This window comes from Petaurus breviceps, unplaced genomic scaffold, assembly GCF_028583685.1.
Source record: "Petaurus breviceps papuanus isolate PSGF00001 unplaced genomic scaffold, PetGlider_PUasm1.0 90721, whole genome shotgun sequence".
NCBI lineage: Eukaryota > Metazoa > Chordata > Mammalia > Diprotodontia > Petauridae > Petaurus > Petaurus breviceps.
In genome coordinates this window covers 3,879,620-3,901,468 of record NW_027187322.1, presented here as the reverse complement: position 1 = coordinate 3,901,468, position 21,849 = coordinate 3,879,620, and the positions used below count along the sequence as shown (strand labels likewise).

At 47.7% G+C, this 21,849-nt stretch overlaps 1 protein-coding gene across 10 annotated transcripts in view; it reads right to left on the bottom strand.

Moving 5' to 3' along the window:
• The window catches only part of KDM2A (lysine demethylase 2A), a 98,102-nt gene that overhangs the window by 8,925 nt on the left and 67,328 nt on the right, over positions 1 to 21,849 (bottom strand). For 7 of the 10 annotated variants that reach the window (XM_069066467.1, XM_069066465.1, XM_069066468.1 and 4 more), the window contains 6 exons: positions 21,060 to 21,175; positions 17,102 to 17,228; positions 11,581 to 11,975; positions 2,738 to 2,821; positions 993 to 1,259; positions 529 to 660 (listed from right to left, as the gene is read on the bottom strand). In XM_069066467.1, coding sequence (XP_068922568.1) covers positions 529 to 660; positions 993 to 1,259; positions 2,738 to 2,821; positions 11,581 to 11,975; positions 17,102 to 17,228; positions 21,060 to 21,175 — 1,121 coding nt within the window. Of the gene's footprint in view, positions 1 to 528; positions 661 to 992; positions 1,260 to 2,737; positions 2,822 to 3,753; positions 3,871 to 4,909; positions 5,287 to 11,580; positions 11,976 to 17,101; positions 17,229 to 21,059; positions 21,176 to 21,849 lie in introns of those variants that run through there. The other 3 variants (XM_069066471.1, XM_069066472.1, XM_069066473.1) reach the window with 3 other exon arrangements.

The following is a 21,849-nucleotide window of genomic DNA, read 5'->3' as shown; positions in this document are numbered from 1 at the left end:
AGACTCAGACACAGCTGGGGAACCTTTAGAAATGTCCAAAAGTGAAATGGCTTGTCTCTGGCCATGGAGCCCCCTTCACTAGAAGACTGCGAGGTGATACTAGGTAACCACTTGCAGAGATCGTTAGGGGATTCCTGTTTAAGGACCAATGGGGGGACTAAGCTTCTGGAGGTCTTGCCCACCTCTGAGATTCTCTGCCTTAGGACACCCAAGGGTTAGGTCCCATTCTGGCCCCTGAGTTTCCTGTGGACCTCAACATCGGAGGGGGCATGGTTGTCCCCAGGTCCTCATTTTTGGCCAGGAGCACCTTGGATTTGACCTCAGTCTCAGAACGGCCAAAGACCCAATAGGATGTAGATGACTGAGCCTAGAGGGCCGTCACAGTGCCCAAGACCGATGGAGGGCAATGAACCACAGGAAGTGATCCAGATGGCCTCTGTTCTGCACCAGTACACCAATGACCTCCATCTGAAAGGGTCCCCTCACTCCTTGGTTTTACCCATTTCCAAGCAATGAAGGGTTTCTCACCTGCAGGCAGCCCGGATGAACGATCTCATTGCAGATACAACATTCCATGAGCTTCTTCTCAAAGTCCTGGGTTTCCTCATTCTGATCCACCTCTCCGCAGAGAGAACATGTGACTGAATGAGGCAGTCGGGGCTAAGAGAGAAGCAAAGACAGAATCAGGGAGACTGTAGGACTGCAGTTACTTAGCTTCCTAAAGTCCTTGGGCCAGTTTACAGAGGGCAAGAAAGGTCAGGGGAAGTCAAAAGGAAGATGTAGGAGAATCACTAGGGCAGGGTGGGTGGCAGCCTAAGTCAATGACACCCCTGTCTGACCTGCCCAGACACCAACCCCTGGGGCAAGAATGAGGTAATTAGGGAGGAGGGAGTAAGAAGATGAGCTCAAATGCCTTCTCCTTCAGCTTCTACCCCTTGGCAGAGAAGGTAGAGGAGGGACAAAAGCCTCCCCCCATAGGGTGGCACACTCACTGCCAGGCACTGGCGAAGGACACACGACTGCTTCATGCGACCAGGCCCCCCGAACTTCTTCATGTCCCTGCAGTAGTGGCACACGCCACACTCGCCTTGGACACAGGCCTTGCATTTCCGGCACCGAACCCGCCGCCGCCGGGCTCCTGAGACGATGGGCGAGGCAGCGGGTCTTACTGGGGTCAGTCGAGGAGCAGGCTTCATGGTGTGAGGCTTTGTGATAGGAATGGTTGGAACCCGCACCTTGGGTCGTGTGGGGAACTTAAGCTGGAAAGAGAACATGGGGAGGTCAGTTGGATCCAGGGGCTCTCCTCTGGGAGGAGAAACCAGGGAGCCGCTGTCTCAGATCTTTTTTTTTTTTTTTTTACACCAAACTGCCTCCTTCTTAGACTTTAAAACTCTGGGATTCACCTTTTGGAAACTTTTCAAAAGCTAACCTCATCTACTGCAGTCTTGGTCTGTGTGAGGATCGAGAAGAATGTAAAATACACAGCAGCCATAAAGGCTGGAACTGTCCTAATCCTTTCCATACCCAGAATACTTCATATTTAAGACCTTAACAGGTACCAGGCACCCTCTAACACAGGGGCCTGGTGGTGATGGTGGGTCACGAATAAGACATGGGACAGGTGGGGGTGGGTCACAGAGTTAGAAGGGGCTGGCTGAAGGCAGGGCAAGAAGACAGTGGTTAAACCAAGGTCTAGAGGATTGGGGCTAGGATACCTGTGTATATATGTATACACTGTATTAATTCTGTTAACTTTTTTTTAAGGGCAGAAGCCACATTCAACTTCTCCTAACTCCCTACGGTTCCTAAAATAGCACTGTACATACAGCATAGACATAATAACCCAAGGTGACCAACCAAACTTGGGGAAGGGTCCTACTACTGTATGCTTAACAGTGTGCTAAGCATGTTTCTCCTGCAAAAAAAATATCTCATTTGATCCTTAGAATTGCAGAAGGCAGGCGCTATTATAATCCCATTTTACAGGTGAGGAAACTGAGACAGAGAGAGATGAAATGCCTTGCTGAAAGTCACAGAGCTAGTACATATCTGAGGCCAGATTTGAACTCAGGTCTCTCCTGACCCAGGCTCAGCACTGTACCTAATGTACCACAAGTGCTCAGTTTACCAGTGGAGTCTGTTTCGGAAGTTGTTGACTTTTAGTCATGAGTGTTGACAGATCAGAGAAGTGGGCCTCTCACACTGTGCGGCTGGGATGGGTCACAGTTAGGAGCAGAAGGACTCTCACTGTAAACACCTCATGTTCCAGGCTTATGATCAGATGGGAAAATAGGATTTTAGTAAAGCACTGTCTGCCTCTACCACATGAAAGGACCAAACTGTTTATGAGTATCACATGTTTGTGACTGCTTTCCTTCTTTTTCACTAAACCAAGAAATTAAGGAAAATCTCAAGTGACAATGACCTTATGATCACGAAAAAAAAAAAAAAAGGAAATTTAAAATGGCAGGACTTAGGTCTTCATTATATGCCTCTCCTGCTCTGTGAAAAACCAAACCACCCTGAAAAGGCACGATGGACTCACTGAGCACACTAGGGCCATAGCAGTGTCCTTGGGGAACCACCCCTGGTAAAGGCCAACAGCCCAGCCACAGACCCTGAGCAGAGCTGGGGGGGGGCTATCAGGCAGCAGCTCTGGCCCCCAGTCAGGAGAGTGCCTTGCTGCCCCCTTCACCACCCCCCCTGGAAAAACTTCAAGTTGGACAGAATCTCTTACCTTGTCCCTTTTGGGCCACTGTACTATGGGGACTCCAGTGAGGGCTAACTTGGGATCACTATGGGCAAGCTCCTCTAGAAGTATCTGTGAGAAAAGAGAGAAGAGAAAAGCAGAGCAGCATGAACAAGGGCCAAGCCTCCAGGAAGAGATCCCTGAGGGCCAGAAGGGTCACTCCATGGCATCCCTTCACCCTCCCTTTGGGTGCCGACTGCAGAAGAAGAAAATCAGAGGTGGCGTCATCACTGAAACTCAGTCTAATGCAGTGCATGGCAGACACTGGGCTCTCTGCCTACCTCCTCCTTCTGCGGCCAACTCTACGGACCCAGGAACAGAGCCCTGTGGAGCCAGGGTTATTGACAAATGGATTCCTCTAAAGGAGGGCGATCTCTGATATCTTCCCCCCCTCCTTTACAGAGACAGCAGGCAGCCAATCATGGCCTCTCTCTGTTGGGGGTGGGGGCGGCTGCGGATGACGACACCAACACACATGAACGATATATCGCCAACAGCAGTATCGTGACTCTTGAGGGCGCTAACCCTGGAGGGGCTCATACTGTTTAGGAACAGGAGTCCTTTACACTCTTCTGAATTACTGAGGAGCCCCCTCCCACTGCCTAAGAGCTTTACTGTGGGGCTCTCTCTACTGATATTAACCACAATAGAATCGGAAATACCTTAGCAATGATTAGGAAAGCAGTTTTGACCTTGTGGACCCCTGAGAGGTTCTCGGGGACTCTTGGGGTCCCTGGATCCCCCCTTTCAGAACCCCTGCTCTCAAGGTCAGAATACAGACAATCAATATCTAAAAGAACAAAGGAAGCCCCAAGCATTATGTGTTCTCCTGTGCCTGCACCAGGCCAGGGGTAAATGACTCAGGAGACGACATTACTGTGACCCATCTGGGGCCATTTGCATGTGCCATGTTTTCAGAAACAAATGCTGCATCAATACCCAGATATAAAAATCTTGAGACCAAGCCCATCCAGCAGGTGAAAGAAGATCTTTGCTTTGCTGACCTCATAAGCCCAAAGGCAGCAACTGAACATTCAAGAAAGGCGGTTCCCTCTTCCCTTCCGTGGGTGTTAACCAGGGGTCTCTCTCCTGTCATCTTTAATAAGCACTCTGGAGTCTGCCTAAAGTAGGAACAATCTCTAGGCTGCAGCCAATCCAGACCACGAACCCCCCAGAGCTGGCACCTGGCAGAACCCCCTTACCCAGGGACCTCCCCCAAAATACTGTCCAGGCCAAGTCTCCAGATCCTTCTTACCCTCCCCCAAACCAATTCCATTCCATGTTTTATTTACTTCATGTTGCTATGGCACCATATTCAGGAACCTCTGGTTAGTCCCACACTGTGTAGGGGTGAGGAGGCGGGGTGTTGGTGCCACGTGGGACAAGGCTCAGGACTAGGCTCTTAATCTCCCCAGGGTGAAAAATTAAGATCCATTCAAAATGTGGCTAGGAAGTGAGGTGAGCTTCCCCTCCCCCAGCTCTCTGCCCAGCCTCGCCTCCCTCTGGAGACCTTCTGCACAGGCTGCTGGGCTGGAGGGCTCTGCCCATTTCCTCTGCCTGAGCAGAAACTGAGCTGTCCACAAACAGGGACTTTCCACTCTGAACAAAACAGACTGCGCATGCTCACTGCAAGATCTGCATTTAGGTTAAGGAGATGGAGGGCCACCCGACCAACTGTTCTTCTCCAAGCGAGGGTGTGGAGGGAGGGATGGGGGTGATATGTGTGGGTGTGGAGGGAAATGCACATTTCCTTCCAAGGTCTGGTCTTTCAAAGGGGCCATTCCCACAAGCCCCCACACCCTGCTTCCCTCTGAAGCTGTGGGCAGGCTCCAGCTGAGGCCCTTTAGGGAAGGACTGTACAAAACAGCCAACACCCTTCACGGGTTAAAGATCGACAGGCTGACATACCCCAAAGCCCCAGACAGTTTGGGAAACCTTCAAACCAAATCGTTTTCCCTGGGAAGAAAAAAAAAAAGGGAGGGGAAGGAGGCCAGCAGTGAATCAGCAAAGGCCCTCAGGGTGGTGGGCGCAGCAGAGCAGGCAGGAGAGAAGCCAGGACTCTCCCACTGGCAAGGGTGCCAAGGACGCCACAAGACAAGAGCCCGAGCACTGTCCTTCCCCCTCCCCAAACAAAGGCCCCAGTTCCAGCCCCCCCCAAACCTGAAAGGCTTCACCGACTGCCTTGACCTTGGGCTTCTTGTCCCTCCGGAGCCGCAGACTCTTGGTTCAAGTTTCCCCAGCCTTTGTTTGCTTGTTTGTGCTGGAAGTTGTCCTGAGCTACTGGGATTTTCTAGCTCTGAAATTTCGAAGGTACGGTACAACTGCAGATGTCCCCAAAGCCCCTGGGCTGAGAAAGCCTGCTCTGAAGCCCCTGAGGAGCCGCAGGCAGGCGAGTGTGCTCCGTCCCCAGCAGTCCCCAGCCCTTCAGCACAGCCCAGTCACGGCTTCCTGTGCCTGTGAACAATGCTACTGCGTCACTCACATGCAGCTCCCAGAAATGCTTTGCAACGGAAGATGGCGGGGGGGGGGGGGGGGGGAGAGGGAGGGGGGAGAGAGGGGAGGGGTATTGGGAAAAGGGGAGTGAGAGAGGCAAGAGGGAGAGAGAGAGAAGCGGAGAAGAGAGAGACAGAGAGACACAGAAAGAGAGGGGAAAGGAGAGGAGAGAAGGGAAAAGAATTAGAGAGAAAGGGGAAAGAGACGGGAAGAAGGAAAAAAGAGAAAGAGAAAAGAGGCAGGAGGAAAGGAGGGAGAGAAAAAGATAGAGAGAAGGGAAGGGGAGCTGCCGGTGGGAAGATCAGCAAAGCCAGGAGAGCCCAGGCGTTCTGCTGCAGAGCTGGGAGGGGGCGTGTTCTCCGACCACTCTCTGATCTCTGATTGGCGGAAACTCCTGGCCTAGGAGGAGAACTCCTCCAGCAGCCCCAGCAGCTCCCTCCCACCACCACTGCAATAGGAGAACCCTGGGCCAGCCCCCGAGGGCTCGGGCTCGATGTGGCAGCCTTTCAAGGCGCCAGAGAAAGGACAAGGCTTTAACCCGTTCTGCTTCATGTGTACAACCTGCCCCACATTTGTCCTTGTCTCCCATGCGCACGCGCGCACATGCACAAGTGCACACACAGGCACACACACCCTTCCTACCATATCACCCCGTATTGTTTGAGCCACCCCCCTCCTGCTGTGCCTCACCCCCTACCAAGCAACACAATAAACAGTCTTAAAATACCCTGAACTGAGCCGTTGGTGGCTCTATCTCTGGCGATGTGGCCTGGCAGGCTGCACTGGGAGCCAGCCCCAGCCCTTCCGACCTTGGGCCAGAATCCGGGCCCTCCTCAAACAGCCAGGCTCCAACGTGCATCCTGGAGATCACAGAACCTTTGGGATCGGAAATAATGACATCTACAATCAACTCCTTTGGTCCCTTCCTGACAACTGATGGTTTCCTCATTTCCATCACAGTGATGAAACTCAATGAGCTTAGGGGTCATTGCTCTCCCACTCCAAACTGTCTCCACCTTTTCTCCAACTTTACCCTTTCCCGTCAGCATATGGCACATTCCCCACAGTCCCTTGGGGGAGCTCACTCTCCAGTCATCAAGTACTTGGAAGCCGGAAGATACCCCACCACTCCTGCTGCCAAGGCCCAAGTCAAAGCTTTAATGCTGTTCATCCTGATACTCTTGAGAAGTGGAGACTGAAATGCCAATCTGGTTCTCCGTGATTCCCAATGGATTGGTGCCCTCATATGGGGAGCTTTATTAAGGACCCACTACGGGCCAGGCATCATACTAAGACAACAGATTCTTGAATAAGTAAAGGTTTGCTTCAAAAAATACTAAATGTACTTTTAAAGCTGCCTACAACAGATCTGATTCTCTCCATGCAATTTCATGGCGTGTGCATATCTGTATGTGCACAGGGGAGGGGAGATAGGGGAGGCCCTGAAGATCCTAATTTCCCAAGCTGTTTACTAAGGAAGAAACTTGGGCATGGTAGAACCACAGATTCTTCTATCTTCCTATTACTGCCCTAAGCCTCTCATCTGTACAGATCTTAAGGCCCCAAGATTTAGAGAGTTCTCAGTTTGTACTTAGAATACTTTTATGGGCTCACAGGACAATAAGACAGAGTGGTAAGAAACCCTGGAGAGGTCATGTAGTCCAAATGCTTCAGGTTACAGAGGAGATACAAGCCAACTTTTAAACATCTAAGTCTCTGGGGGCCTTTCCTATAACCAACCTCGTGGGCCCACAAAAGTACGACTTTGAACATAGTCTGAACAACAGCACAAGTCTGAGCAAGCAGACGCTCTCTTGGAGGCAGAGCCCAGCAGGGCACAGGAAGAGGGAAGGTTCTCTAGAGGAGTCACTGGCTTGTGTGTGCAAGACGGGATGTCTAGTTCTGTCTTCTCACTGGCCTCAAATACAAGACGGATGAAAAAACACTTTTGCAAATTAGGTAGAACAGACAAAGTGAAAATAGTAGGTCTGAAGGACCTGGGTTTCCATCCCAGCTCTGCCTGAGAAGACTCGGGCCCACCTCGACTTTCCCCGTCCCCAGCAATCCAGGGAGAGGCTCAGACAAGGAGCTCCCTGAGGTCCCTTCCAGCTTAAAGTCCTTCACAGATGTAAGTGAAGACGCTCCTAATTCTCCAAAATTCTCCTAGCACTCGAGTACAGGAGGAGAGTTCTTCTACAGAGGGCAGCCACAGGCTCATGAGACAGCGCAGGCCGACAATTCGTCTATTTTGGACGAGCATCACCTCAAGGTCTGACCGTGCTTATGAGGAAGGAAGTCCTGATAAATGGAACACACTGAAATCTCTCTGTTCTGCTCTGTAGGAATGGTCCAACTGGTCCCATGGGTTCACCCTGGGTTCCACCAGAACCTAGATTTAAAGCTGGAAGGCCTTAGAGACCATCTGGTCTGAGTTTCTGCTAATAAAGGAGGAAACTTAAGGGCCAGAGAAGGAAAGTCAGGTAGGTAGCAGATCCCAGAATGGGACAGAAGGAAGCAAGCAAGCAAGCATTTATTAAGCACTTGCTGTGTGCTAGGCATCTCTCATTTGATCAGAACCTAAACCGTGGCTCCCTGACTCCAAGGCCAGTCCTTGAGTGACCTTTCAGGAGCTGCAATCAAGTCCCCAATGCCAGAAGTGGGGCACAGCATAATCCCCAACCGGGCACTAAGTCTGTTCCAGCAGGATCCAACACTCTTCTTCTGCAGCCTTCTATTTGTCTAACATGATGAACGTTTTCATACTTCTGTTAGATTTAAATGCTAGTGGGAACTTGACAACCAGTAAGAGGTTGGAGCGCGACTGTTAGGTCAAATGAGGATGTCCCCAAAGGGAGGAATCAAAGAGGGTGCCAAGGCCATGCCTGTCACTGAGGAGTCTATCTGAAGCCTCCCCTGCCCATAATATGGAGGCCCCTTCAAACCACACTTCCTATTGTTTCACTCCCTACCATGTTTGGCCCTGATCTTCTGACACCTGTGCTTGCTATATGACAGACACCAGCACCTGGGAATTCTTCATCCAGCCATCCATCCTTCTTTCACTGAGAGCTAGCATGGCCCCTGCCAATTTCCCAGGATGCCCTTTCCTGGCTTTTTGTGAACCGTCGTCACACATCTCTGCATGGCCTACCTTGGATCTCAACACAACCTTCTTATCTTGTTTCTATGAATCTTAACCCCTTTGGACATATTAGGTAAAGGAACACATATTCATGATTTAGAACTGGAAAGGGGGCTTTGAAATCAAGTGGTCCCCCTCCTTACTTTACAGATGAGAAAACTGAGCTCCAGAGAGATTTTATGAGAGGCCTCAGTACTAGCTTTTCAGGGACTAACAATGATGGCACATAACCACATTGCTGACCCACTTGGGGGATTTCACTGACACTAAAACGTAAAACGAAACCCAATAAAACATGTCACGAACCATTCTCTTCTTATAGGAGATCCCTTTAACATTCTAAGGGAGGGCAGTGACTGTACAAGGAAACTATTTGAATTCACAGAATCTAAGAGTTAAAAAACCTAATGGTGGCCAGGTCCAAAGGGCTTGTGAGACAGGAATGGAGAAATTTTACAAAGAAGTTAGAAGAATACTCTCTGAAGGTTACCTGGACACACACAATGTCCACACAGCCAGCAGAAGTCAATGTGGTCATGTCCTAGAGAGCACGGTGGGAAAGCAGCCTCACAGCACACACTGATGGCTTTGCAGCCATGCTGAGACACAGGACAAGAGACCACCTGTGAGGGACTAGCTAGCTGTGAGGCCTAGGGCAAGTGAATGCTCCTCTCTGGGCCTAAGAGAGCCTCAGGAACCCTCCTCCCTCCCAGTCCTATGATATGATTCCTGCATGGATCAAATACCTTCCAATTCTACAGATGACCCACCATAAGTCATTCTTAGTGGCTCCCTCTTATGGCCGGCATCAAACACAAAGTGCTATGTTTGGCTCTGAGAGTTCTTCACCAGCTGGGCTGCTCCCACTGCACCAGGCTTCTTCCTTCTTACTTCCCAGTGACTCTGGCCTCCAACAAGACACCCCGTCTTCTGACTGTGCCCTTTTGCCTGGAACGTTCTTCTTCCTCATCTCCACTGCCTGGATTCCTGCCAGTCTTAATTCCAATCCCCTTTTCTGCAAAAAGTCTTTCCTGGTCCCTTTCAACGCCAGGGCCTTTCCTCTAAGAAGGCCTCAATCTTCAGTATTCACGCACTAGGACAAGCAGCTCTGGGAGGGCCTGGGCTGCTTCTGCCTTTCTGAGGAGCCCTCGGACTTAGTGGTGCCTGGCACACAGTAAGTCTCAGGAAGTGCTGGCTGACTTTTTGACCGCCCCAAGGAGCAATGACCCCAAACAGCAGTAAGCAGGGTCAGAATCTTATTAGCTTGGTAAAACATGGTTAAGTTGTTTAAAGTAATGAAACTAGGAACTGACCTCAAATGAATCCTCCCAAGTCCTTCTTATCCATACCTCAAGCTGTGTGGGATTTTACCAGTGTCAGGATGGCATTCTGTATTCCTCACATCTATGAGATTTTGTGTGTCTACCAAGCCCTGATGCCAAGCTAACCCAGCTTACGCAGGTGACGTGAGGAAGGTGTCCACCAGCATCACAGACCTTGGGGCCTTTTTGGTCCCCAAACCTGTCTACATGTCAATTTCACCCAGCAGTTATGAAGTGAAATGACATTCTACTCTTCAATGGAGGGAGACACAGATGCCATCCCTCAGCTGGCCGAAGAAAGGAGGCCTCTTAGTTGTACAACGACAGCCAAAAGAAAACAGAATCCGAAACCGGAGATGGAAAAGTATTAATTAGGAAAATTTAATCCACCTCACTTCAGCTCAATGCAAAATTATTTTTTATAATAAATTCTTATATACTTGAAAAGATCTACAGGATAGAAATTTACCATTTCCTAGAAACTGGAAAGAAATTTCTCAGGATCTATCTTCTTTCATACAGTTATTCCTATCTTCATATTTTCTTCTGGGATAACTCTTAAAGATTTTTTTAGTCTTTGATGTTTATATCATGAAAGTTTTACTAAAAATTTTTTTAAAAAGACCAAATTTCAGATTACTCATATATTCCTAGGAAAATTTCCTTTTTTGGGGAGACGGATGTAAATGAAGATACGTAAGACAGGCCAAAGGATTCCCGATAGAGAAGAGTATACCGAAGACACCATGTGAAGAACCTTAATAATGTATTAAGATGGGATATAATTTACTATAACCTTGTCCGCTGGAAAATACCAACAAATACTCAAGTTTTATGAGTAGGTAAGGTTAGAAGTAATCAAATGAGATTTATTCTTAATGGCAACCCAAGAAAAGGTAGAACAATCCCTTTCAAAAGGCAGGGAGAGGATGTCAAGAGTCCTCCAGAGAATCCAAAGGACTCACAGGAGAGAGGGAGGACACTACAAAGGACTGTTTCTCAGGATGAATGACGGCCTGTTTTATTAGGGTCGCTTGAAATACCAGCTTAAATCTGAGTCTCCAGAAAGGGCCTTTCATCGGTGTGAGAAAGAGTCTAAGGTTAATGAAGAAGAGTGAAAGCTATATCTTTCTGGTTTTCAAGCAAGACATAAGCACTGACTGATCCCAAGACAGACACTGCTCTAACCAGCAATATCACAGCAGGGCAAGGTCCCCTGGCTTAGGGCTAGGCTCGTCTAAAGCTCCACGTGACAATCCGGGCACTTCCATGACCTTTCCCCATTTGCTCTACGTGCACACCCAGTGGTCATGGGTGCCACACCTGTGGCTTAGGTCTTGTACAGGCCTTCATTTCCCAATAAAATTCTCAACAGCTAAGTTGTATACCAAGAAAGTCCATTTTTCAGTGATAAACCTGTCATAGTTTCTAGGAAAAGGAGTAACTTTTAAACTTTAACCTGAAATCCAATCTATTTCTCTTAACGGCTACTGTTTTACAAATAGATTCTTTGAAATGAAATATTACCTAACATATTTCAAATAAAAACTTCCTTTACCAAGCATGCAATCTTTGTGGTGAACAATGGAGACGAGGCACGGATAGACAGACTAAGCCTTGCCCAAGTCTCACCAAAGTCTGCCGGGTACTTTGATACCACATCAACAAAGTCTAAAAGCAGTTGTAGGAGCTGTCATGAGGCAGGAATCCACAGGAAGATGCTAAGAGTAGAACAGTATCAGAGAAAACCTGGAACTCTCAAGACTGTGCAATGCATCCCCTCCTCCCCCTCTTCCCTTTCTCCTCCGGCTCAGAAGCCGGGCACCACCACTGGCCTCCTCGGCCTGTCATCCTGAGCAGATGAGGGGCCTCACCTTGACATCAGCAATGAGAGCATCTTCGTCCTCGATCCCCGTTGGGACACATTTCTTGTGTAGTGGCAGTGACTCTAGCTTATCCACAAGGCACCGGAGACCTTCCAGCTCGAAATGGGTGAGGTGAATCTGCTTGTCTTTGCAGGGGCTGCACTGAGGATCCCACACTTGACCGTTGTGGGAGCTCCGGCCAGACTCTGAGGATGAGTCTGCTGGCAAGGTTCTCTTCAGTCCTTGCAGGCTCCTGCAGGTTTTGCCCAGCCCATCATAATCCACGTTGACTCCATTGGCCATGGGGCTGGTGAGGATGGAGCGCCGGCCGCTCAGGCGCCGTGGCTCCTTCTCAGAAGCCTCCTCATCTACGCTTCCAGACTCCAGACCGTTCAACTCCAAATCTGCAGAGGCAGAGAAGAAAACAGAGTAAGAACAAAAGACTTCTCCCACGTAGAAGTTAACATGGGAGAGGCACTAAGGTTACAAAAGTTTTTTTTTTTTTCAAAAGTTTCACATTTTGTGACAAGTGAGTTCGGCAGGTCAGCCTATGTTAAAGCTGAATCTCTCTTTTCAGAATTCCACAGCGTGTGGGTTGGAAGGGATGCCAAGGTCTGCTACAGACCCTGGAGCTGAGCAGGAATGTACTGCCTCCTCTCCTGACCAAGCACTTCTTGGGCCTCTGGAGGAGGGGCTCCCCCATTTCCTCAGGTCCATGGCCTCTTCCTTCATGCCACTCAGCCACACCCAGGGAGGATCCCACGCTGGATCAGGCCACCATAACAATTCCACTGCCTTCAGGAGGAACTCAACCGTGTCTGTACAAGACCCCGGTACTCCCGGCCTTCTCCTCCTAACCGATGGCCATTCCCGGCACCCCCAGTACTTTCTCAGAACCCTTACTTCTGTTTTGGCTTCACTTTCCCGCGCTCCAAACTGAACCTAATAGTCATTCCAGGTGTCTACTGTCCTCAGCTTTTGAGCCCCTGGTCCCCTGTCCTGTTGCTGCCCTTCTGTGCCCAAACTTCAGCTTCCTTCTGTACGTGACAAGCCAGTGAATGAAAAGTCTTACCATGCTGGACATTCACATTATAAATTCATGTTAGCCCACTGCAACTGAGCTCTCACAGCGACAAGTTAATCATTGTATTCTTTCCTAATCCATCCCCTGAAGCTTTCCCAAGCTCTTCTAGTGATCTATTCCTTATCAGCCTCTCTGTGCATCTGTGGCCCTTCCTCCTGGACACACCTGACTCTATGGATCTGCCTTCAGCCTGTCTGACTGCTGCTTCTCAGTCTCCTGTCCAGGCTTGTAATCCACAGCCTGCCCCCTAAATGTGGGGCTCCATCCAAAGTTCTGTCTGGGCCCTCTTTACTTCCCTTGCTCTAATCTCTTTCTTGGTATCATTAAGATATCACAATGGACCACTACCTCTGTGAAGATGACTCCCAGATTGGCAGAGCCAACTAGTCTCTCCACCAAACTTCAGTCCCACATCCCCAACTATTTATTGGACATTTCAAACTCAATGTCTAGGAGAGATCTTAGTCTTGACCATGTAAAACTCAACTCGCTATCTTTCTCCCTAAACCCAAATCCTCTTCCCAACCCGCCTCCTTCTGTTAATGGCACCAGACTCCCTTCCACTGTGATCCCAGCATTGCCCTGGACCCTTGACTTTCCCTCTACCTCATGTATCCAATCAGTGGACCAATCTCCCCATGTCAACCCTCTCAATTCCTGCCTCCACTCCCTTCTCTCCATGCACACAGCTAACAACTTAATTCCAGATCTCATCATTTCTCCCTTAGACTGTGGCAAGAGCTTCCCCATTGGTGTTCCTGCCTCAAGGCTCTCCCTCTTCCACCAGACCCCTGCCCTGAGGCCAAAGTCAGCTCAGCTCAGACCATGGAACTCTACTATTCAACCAACTCTGGTGCTTTCTAGTGCCTCTAGAACAAAGTGCAAACTGTTTAATTTTTTAAAGCCCATTCGTGGCTTGCCTCCAACCTGTCTGTCTCCTGTATTCTGTAACACTGACAAACGGGCCTTCTCTTGGACTTTCACCTTCTCTCTTCTGTCTCTGGGTCTTTTGCTGGTGTCCCCCATGCCTGCAGTGTACCTCCTCACCTGTACCTCTGAGAGTCCCTCTCTTCCTCTAGGACACAGCCCAGGCACCACTTGCACTGTGAAGCCTTTCCTGCTCCTGAGCCCTACATCTGCTTGTGTCTCCCTCCGCCCTTCCTCCCACATGAGCTTGTATTTATTATATATAATATATATATCTTTATTAAAATGAATTAAAATAGCTCAGGGTTTTACTTATATTTGTGCATTTTATTATAAGTTAATAAATATATATAAGTCTTAGTCCAAAGCCTTAGTGCACTCTTAAGGTATTAAAGCTCTGATAAAGGTCTAAATTTTAAGACATATAGGGACCTGGTTCAAATTTATAAGCATAAGGGCCATTCTCCAATTGATGTGGCTACAGGACATAAAACAGCTGAAATCTCGGGAAGAAAGCTGAACCATCAAATGTTATTTCAAAATATTAAGGCTTAAAACTACACTAGGACTTTTGGGACACCACACACACACAGTACATATGCATAAATATATGTGTATAATAGGAAAGAGGTACATATATTACATGTATCATATTTATTAAAATGCAATATCATTGAGAAGCAATATTTATCAACTTATAAGGTTAATGTGGATGTGTAGTACATATAAATAATAAAACGTGTATAAATACAGCACCGTGATACATATATACATGTCTTACTATATATATACGTGCACACATTTTCTAAAGAATTTATTTTTTCCCAATTACATGTAAAAACAAACTTAAAAATTCATTTTTTAGAATTCTGAGTTCCACATTCTCTATGTCCCCTTTCCCCCAAGGGTAAGAATCTGACATTTGTTATATGTGATGGGCACATACTTCCTCACTGTATACTACAGATATGTTTACATGCATGAGGGAATGTCTATTGTGAGCAGGGATTTTTTCCTTCTTTGTACTTGGATCCCCAGTGCCTTGTACACAGCAGGTGCTTACTAAAGACTTGCTGGCTGGCTGACCTCTACTAACAGGAAGAGAAACACTAAACTGCTCTCTGTGGCAGCCTAGGTCCCTTCTGTCTCCCAGGAAATGCTTCGGACTCCCACTGGGGGCTCCTGCTTCTGCCTCTGGGGCCAAACAAACCAATTCCCCACGCTGCCTCTCTCCCTCTCAGCACTTGGAGAGAATCCCCATGCTCCTACAAGCTCTTTAAGCCAGAAATTGCTAAGTCCATCAACCAATTCTGGCCAGGCTGGAACTCAACACCATGGACTCCCAGCCTCCCAGCAGGCAGGAGCATCAGGAAGTCTCTGGAGACCTTGAGGCTGTGCTGGCTTCACTGAACTATACTCTGCTCAAGCTCACCATATCTTTTTCATGCAAACTGCTGGAAGAGGGCTAGATGCCTAAAGGTGGTGCAGTAGGTAGAGCACCAGGCCTGAAGTCAGGAAGACTTGAGTGCAAATCCAGACTCAGACACTTATTAGCTGAGTGACCCTGGGCAAGTCACTTATCCTTTGCTTGCCTTGGTTTCCTTGACTGTAAAATGGGGATAACAGCACCCCCTCCCAGCACTGCTGTGAGGATCAAATGAAATCATAACTGTAAAGTTATCAGAAACTGTATCAGAGCTGTAAAGCACAAGAGCTGGCACACAGTGCTCTAGAAATGGGAGCTAGCAATAAGTTTTTATTATTACTCTTGTCCAGCTTTCACCTGAGTTTGAAAATCAGCGTCCTGAGATTCAGATTTTACATTTATCACCATTAAATTTCATCTTGGATCCTTCAGGAGAGACAAGCTTCCAGGCCTGGGTATCCTTTGGGATTAGCCAACAGCCCTGAAGGCCCTGCCCACACCACAGGCAGGCAGCCTGTATCTATCTACACTGTCCAAGGGACTACAATGAAACAACATGATTAAATGCCTTGTGAAGAACCCAGGAACACTGTGTTTCCATGTACATTCCATTGCCTGGATCTCCCGGTTTTATAAAACTGATCAAAAACAGAAAAGATTACCTGGAATAATCTTTTTCTTGATGGACACACACTGGCTCTTAATGATTACCAGCTCTCTTCCAAAATGCCCATTTGACATCCTAGGATTCTGTCACCAAGTAAAGGTCGCTGGTCCACAATCTGAAGAGTTTACCTTCTTCAATTTGAAACACTGAGATTCTCAGTGGACCCACAGGCCTGTGGTACTTCTCCCATTTTTCAAGGCTGTCATCAGTGGCCCAAGCTACCCAGCAGCCCTTAGGATGCATTCTGTCTGGCGCCAGTAAACAGCTCCTGAAAGGCTGCTGGCTCTTGTCATGGCCCTCTCAGTCATTTCGGATCTACCTTTCCCAGTCTGAAAACTGACTTCTAGTTGGGACACTGAGGAAATAAAAGTTCCCAAGGAAATGAAGACACCCCCCTCACCCTGCCCTGGATCTGCTTTTCTATTCTCCATGTTTCCTTTTGCTTCCCTCTTTCCACTCAGGCCGTCAGTACCACCCATGACCTCCACTGAGTCTTGTCAAAGCTGCCTGTAAGCCTAGAAGCATTTATCAAGCACCTCCCTTGCACCAGGAAGTATACCAGGTGTTTGGGGTACAGATATAATTAACGGGACTAGTCCCTGCCCCGAAACATGAGGCAGGAAAATCTGTGGAAAGCTCTTTTGGTAATAAATAACTTGAGCCACAGTTGTAAAATCTGAGACAAAAGGATGAGCCAAAGACTTCAAGAAGCAACCCAGGCTTGGTCTATGAATTCTGTAACAGGACAGGGAAGCTCTGGGAAGTCTGAAGGAAGTGAAGAATTTTGACAAGGGAGAGATGTTTTGTAAGGGATTGTGTAGACACTACAAGAGACAGTGTGGCAGACATGAGTGCAAGTCCTGCCACTGGCATGGGTGGGGCCTTGGGACCCTGGACAAGCCTCAAAAGTTCTCAGGCTGCACAACAGCTGGCCACCTGCATGCAGAGGGAGTGAAACCATAAGTCTGTTTCCCCAAAATGTAGGAAAATCCCGAGATAACATGCCTCTAGGGTGGAAATTCTACAGGAAAAAATATGTCTTTTGGACATTATAGTGTTGGCTTCTCTTTCGAGACACTGAGGAGCCTAGCAAATGCATCGCAACAGAATACACCAGACTCAACCTCCATCCACAAAAACACCCACAGGCACCAAAACAGGCCCTACTCTGCACCTTTCTAATAAGGCTTGGATTTAGCACTGAAGCCTCCAGGACTGTGGGCCAGGACAAGGAAGTGTGTGCAGCTAGCTCTGGGCAGCCAACACTGGGGAGAAGCAGAGGTGGGCCATCCTTCTGACCACATTCTGGTGCTCAACCTGTAGGAAGCAGTCTTCTGAAATCCCCCACTTCCTAAAGACTATGACAAGGGGAGGAAATGATCTAGCTTCAAAGACTGGAGGAGAGAGAGTCAAGTCAAGTACTCACCCATGCTGAGGGATTCTTTCTGGAAATCCTTGGTCAGGTGGGAGCGGTGGGTGATGCAGTAGACATAGCGCTCTAACACATACCAACACATCTCATAGTAGAATGGGTAACGGAACTTGTTGGGGACCTAGATGGGGACAGGGCGATAAGGACAAGAAACTGATATTTCAACTCCAAGGAAATCAATTATTCTGAGTTATATAATGAGCCAAGCTTCCATCACTGTTTTCCCCTGAAAAAAAGGAGAGGTTTGGACTGGGGGGACTAGCCACCTTCCAGCAAAATTCTATGATCCCACAGAAGCCATGGCTTGGTCTTCCTAGGAAGTCAGCCTTATTGAGAAAACGATCACCACAGAAGCCTGGTGCTCAGAAAGGCAACTCAGAGTTAGGAAGGGAAATAGGCTGTTAAGTCCTCACTTGGTCAAATGGAGAATTAAAAAAAGAAATCTGTGTGTATGAAAAATTTTCTGGATTTGGATTTTAGGGTAAATCTGTTAGACAAAATCTGAAATCCAACCCAGAAAATTGCTCTGGGACTCAATCCCTTAACAGAAGAGAACCCCCAGGGCAAGATCTGTTCTTTGAGAAGTGGCATGTAAGCTTCTTGGGAGCAGGGATCTATCTCGATGACACGAAAGTCCAGAGCCTGGCCCATGTACCCTGCACACAGTAGACGCCTTAATAAATAACTGTTGAATGGCACCGAACCCTGAAGCAGAAGGGAGTAATAGAGCAGGGCCAACTTGTCCTGTCAGATGTGGATCTCTGCCCATCACAAGCTGCCTGTATGTGCACAAAGACCAGAATCTCTGGTTGTAATCAGCCATGGCTTTTTCCCAGCCTCCCCAACAAGGCTGTTCCGCTCTAACTAAACAACCCAACAAGTCCCCAAAATGAGGAACAGTGCATGCCATGCTGTGAAGGGAAGCCACTGGCTGCGGGAGGACCTATACCCCACCGAGACGGCTTCCTGCTGTCCTGTGCAACAGAGAATTCAACCACATACTTGAGAAGCTGCTTTGAATCTAGACTCGCTAAGAATTTCCAAATCTCCTGGGTTGAATACAGAACTCTGTGAGCACAGGTAAAGCGAGAAGACAGGTGGCCTTTTCCAGGCAAATTAGGGCGATTCCCTTGGACAGAAAGGGGATCAATCCAGGACTGTGCAGCCTCTGAAGAAGGCTTATAAAGAACGCTTTTAAAGCACTATTGGCTTTACCGCTCTGAGGCTAAGAAAGCCCATAAGAGCCTTCCCAGAACCTATCCCTGCCCTTTTAGATCACAAATCTTTAGCTCTGGTTAAAAAAAAAAAAAAAAGACAAGAATGAACCGGAATCAGGGAGGGAGGTTTGTCTTTCTCTACTGGTTAGTGAGTTTCCAAAATCCATTAATTCCTAGACTTTGTTTGAGGGGTCTAAGAAACGTGGGCAATATAAGAAGAAATGATAGCATATGGGCATTCAACATTCAAGTTTTTAACCTGGCGCTCAAAAGAATGATTTGGGATTGACCTGCCCCATCATGCTGTTTCACCAACACTGTCAAATGCCAGACCGAACAGCAGTGACAAAAACTGCCTGACAAAACTGTATGGAAACTGGTGACCTATTCATGAAGAATCTCTAGCTCCTGTTCTCCAATTAGGGACTTCCAAGGATCACAGCCTCAGCTTCAGTGGAGTGAGAGGAAAGGTCGTGCCTCAGACAGCCCTAATGGCCGAGCTGCTCAGGCAGCTGGCTTCTGGACAGTTTAATGGGAATGTACATTTTTAAGATCTTCCCTGCCCCTAGGCTAAAGTGCACCTGGAGCCTGGGGTGGGAGGCTTGTTTTTCAGTAGATAATTTTTGATTGGCCAGTGAATCCAGAAGGTTGTTACATTCTCTGAGCCAGGAGAAGGCTATATAAGCCCTGATGTGAGGCTTTGTTTTGGGGCTCACTTTGAGAAGTGTTCTGTGATTTGATCAGATGAAACTCTGGGAAGCCGTTGTTGAGAGCCCCCCTGGCTTTGAAAAACCCAGATGTTGATTTGGTATGGATGTAACGGTTGGACAGTTTGGACAGGTTTCCAAACCTGTCTACTTGATCTGGTTCTCTGTCTTGATAATTCTGTCTGTATATTCTGAAGTTCGGGGTGCTGACTTTTTTCCCCTGAACTAGGTAAACGATACATATTTGACTGATTAAAGTAAGCTTGTTAACCCATTTTGAGTTGCTTTCCTTTAACAATGCAGATCTAAGAACCTGTGGTGGCAGCCACCCTGGGGACGCTGGGGTGCTTGCTGCTACAACAGTGTAGGTAAGAACAGCTTGCATTTCGATTGTACTTTGTCCTTGTCAAAGAACTTTTATGCAGAGTAAGCTGTTTTCTCATAAGCTTCACAAAGCAGATTCACGTCCATTCGAGCCATTATGAAGTGCCTACTGAGGATAAGGCAGGATGCTCAACACGGGCACAAAAAGACAAGGCCCAGATGGACAGAGTCCCCACAGGGCTGCCAGTGACTGTAGGGAGCTCAGGAGCACATGAGTGCACTCTGCTCATTCCTGGCCCACAACAAATGATGTGGAGCCTAGAACTCGCTGCCTAGGCTGCCCTCTAGCCTGGCAGTCTGGCACGACCTCTGCACGCTGGTGCAGGGAGGAGTTGGCTGGCTATGTATAATGTGGCTGGCTGTTGGGGAGGGATTTGTGTTTACAGATTCTGGGAATGGACCAATGCTCATGGATCTGTCCAGTCAATTAGAAAGTATACTTCAAAACTTTCAAGGCTTGGGGCGGCCAGGTGGCTCAGCGAGTAAGAGCACAGCCCCTAGTATTGGGATGACCTGGGGATCGAATCCAGGCTCAGATACTAGCACCACACCCAGAAATAACTGGCTGTGTAACCTTGAGCAAGTTAGTTAACTTCAATTGCTTAAAAAAAAAAAGGAAAAAAAAAACTTTCAAGGCTCAAAGGCAGATCCTGGCTTTAAGTACTGCATGGAAGAATCGCCTTTCCTCTTACCTGCAATGCCACAGAAAGATGTAAAAGTGACTCCTCTGCTGGCCAATTAACAATCCAAGAAGCTACAAATTATTGGAGCCTCAACAGAAAGGAAACACAGAGAAGAAACCTATCACAGTTTGGGCCTTTGGTTAAAGGATCACAGGTCCACGTTTGAGCTAGAAAGGACCTCAGGTCATCTAGTTCAACTCCTCATTTTACAGAGGGGGAAAATGAGGCCCAGGGCATGAAAGAGAATTATGATCTAACTTCGTTTTTACTATGAAATAAACTACACATTTTCTTCTGCAAACTACTGTCCTCCACATTATTTTCATTTTTGGTCATTTCTTTCATCATGATTTAACTGGATTCCTACTTCTTCATTTAAGGAACATGTGAGACTTTAATTCTGCAAATAAAGCAATTGCTATTATGTCTGAATCCTCCAAGGCACAAGAAGTCCTCAACGACACTGGTGTTTCAGTAACACAACGACTTAGTTTCCTTGCTCAGGGTGAATCTGAGGCCTGGCTATTCAGTGTTAGCATTCCGTTTCTTTAGGATTCTCTCTTAGTGTCAGCACACATTCATCAGTGAATATGATACAAACTGAGATACTGGATTAAGGGGCACAGAACCCGTGAAGTGGCTGATGAAGACAATAGGCACACAAATCCAAGAATGTCAAACAATGACCTACTAGTTCAAACAATTACAACAACCAAGATAACTTTTTACAAATTCAAATACTGTTTACTAGCAGTTTATATAAAAATAAAAGATTCAGAGGATAATGATGACATGGGCAAAGAAAATGGCCTAAAAGTGGCCCAAAAGATTCCTCTCCATGCACTGCTATTAAGGGATAAGAACCCAGGACACGTGGGTCTGGGTGAAGCACTTACCTTCCTCATTTTTTCCAGGGTGCTGAGAGTAAAAGGTTCAGAGAGCTTTAGTCACTGCCACTTACCCGTGTCCGATCTTCAATGTTGTAGATTTTGAGCTGCATGGGGATGTTAAAACTGTGCAAAAAGTTGCCCCCGAACACTAATGTGTCTGTGGGGGTATACACTGCGTGAATCCAGCCTAAAAAGGCAAGAGAACCAACAGTGTCTCGAGTTAGAGAAGGATTCTCTTGGAAAAGAAGTGACACGCTCTCCCCTCAATCCTGGCCTCCTCCTCTTCCCTGCAAGCCTCCATCCCTCCCCCTAGGTGAGCCCTACTCCACTTTCGCCACTTCCTAGGAGGGGTGGCAGAAAAGAGAACCACGCTTCCCGAAGAATCGTTCCGTCTGAAAAGACCCGGCCAAGTTACTCCTCTGCTCAAGAGGTTTTCACAGGCTCCCAAAGGCCTCTGATGAGTCCAGTTCAGACTCCACTGCCTGGAGCGTGAGCCCCATCTCCTGTCCTCACATGATCCACAAACTAGACAGATGGGAAAACGAAGCCTCCTCCATCCACGACCACATGAGGGTCTTCCACTTCGATGAACAGTTTCTTCAGGCAGTTTCTGCCAACTAGAAGGCCCTTCCCCAGCCCATCTTCCCCTGAACTGCCTCAGCCCATCTTTTAAAGCCCAACCAAAGGACTGCCTCCCCTAGAAAGTCTTCTTCCCCTGGTTTGCAGTAAGTTCCTGCTTCAGACGTCAAGTAGCAATTTGTTTTCTGATTTTTCAAGGCATTTATCAAGTCATATTGGGAGTGAATGAATGGAAAAGTATTTATGAAGTGTGTTCTATGTGCTTCATGACATGGTTCAGAC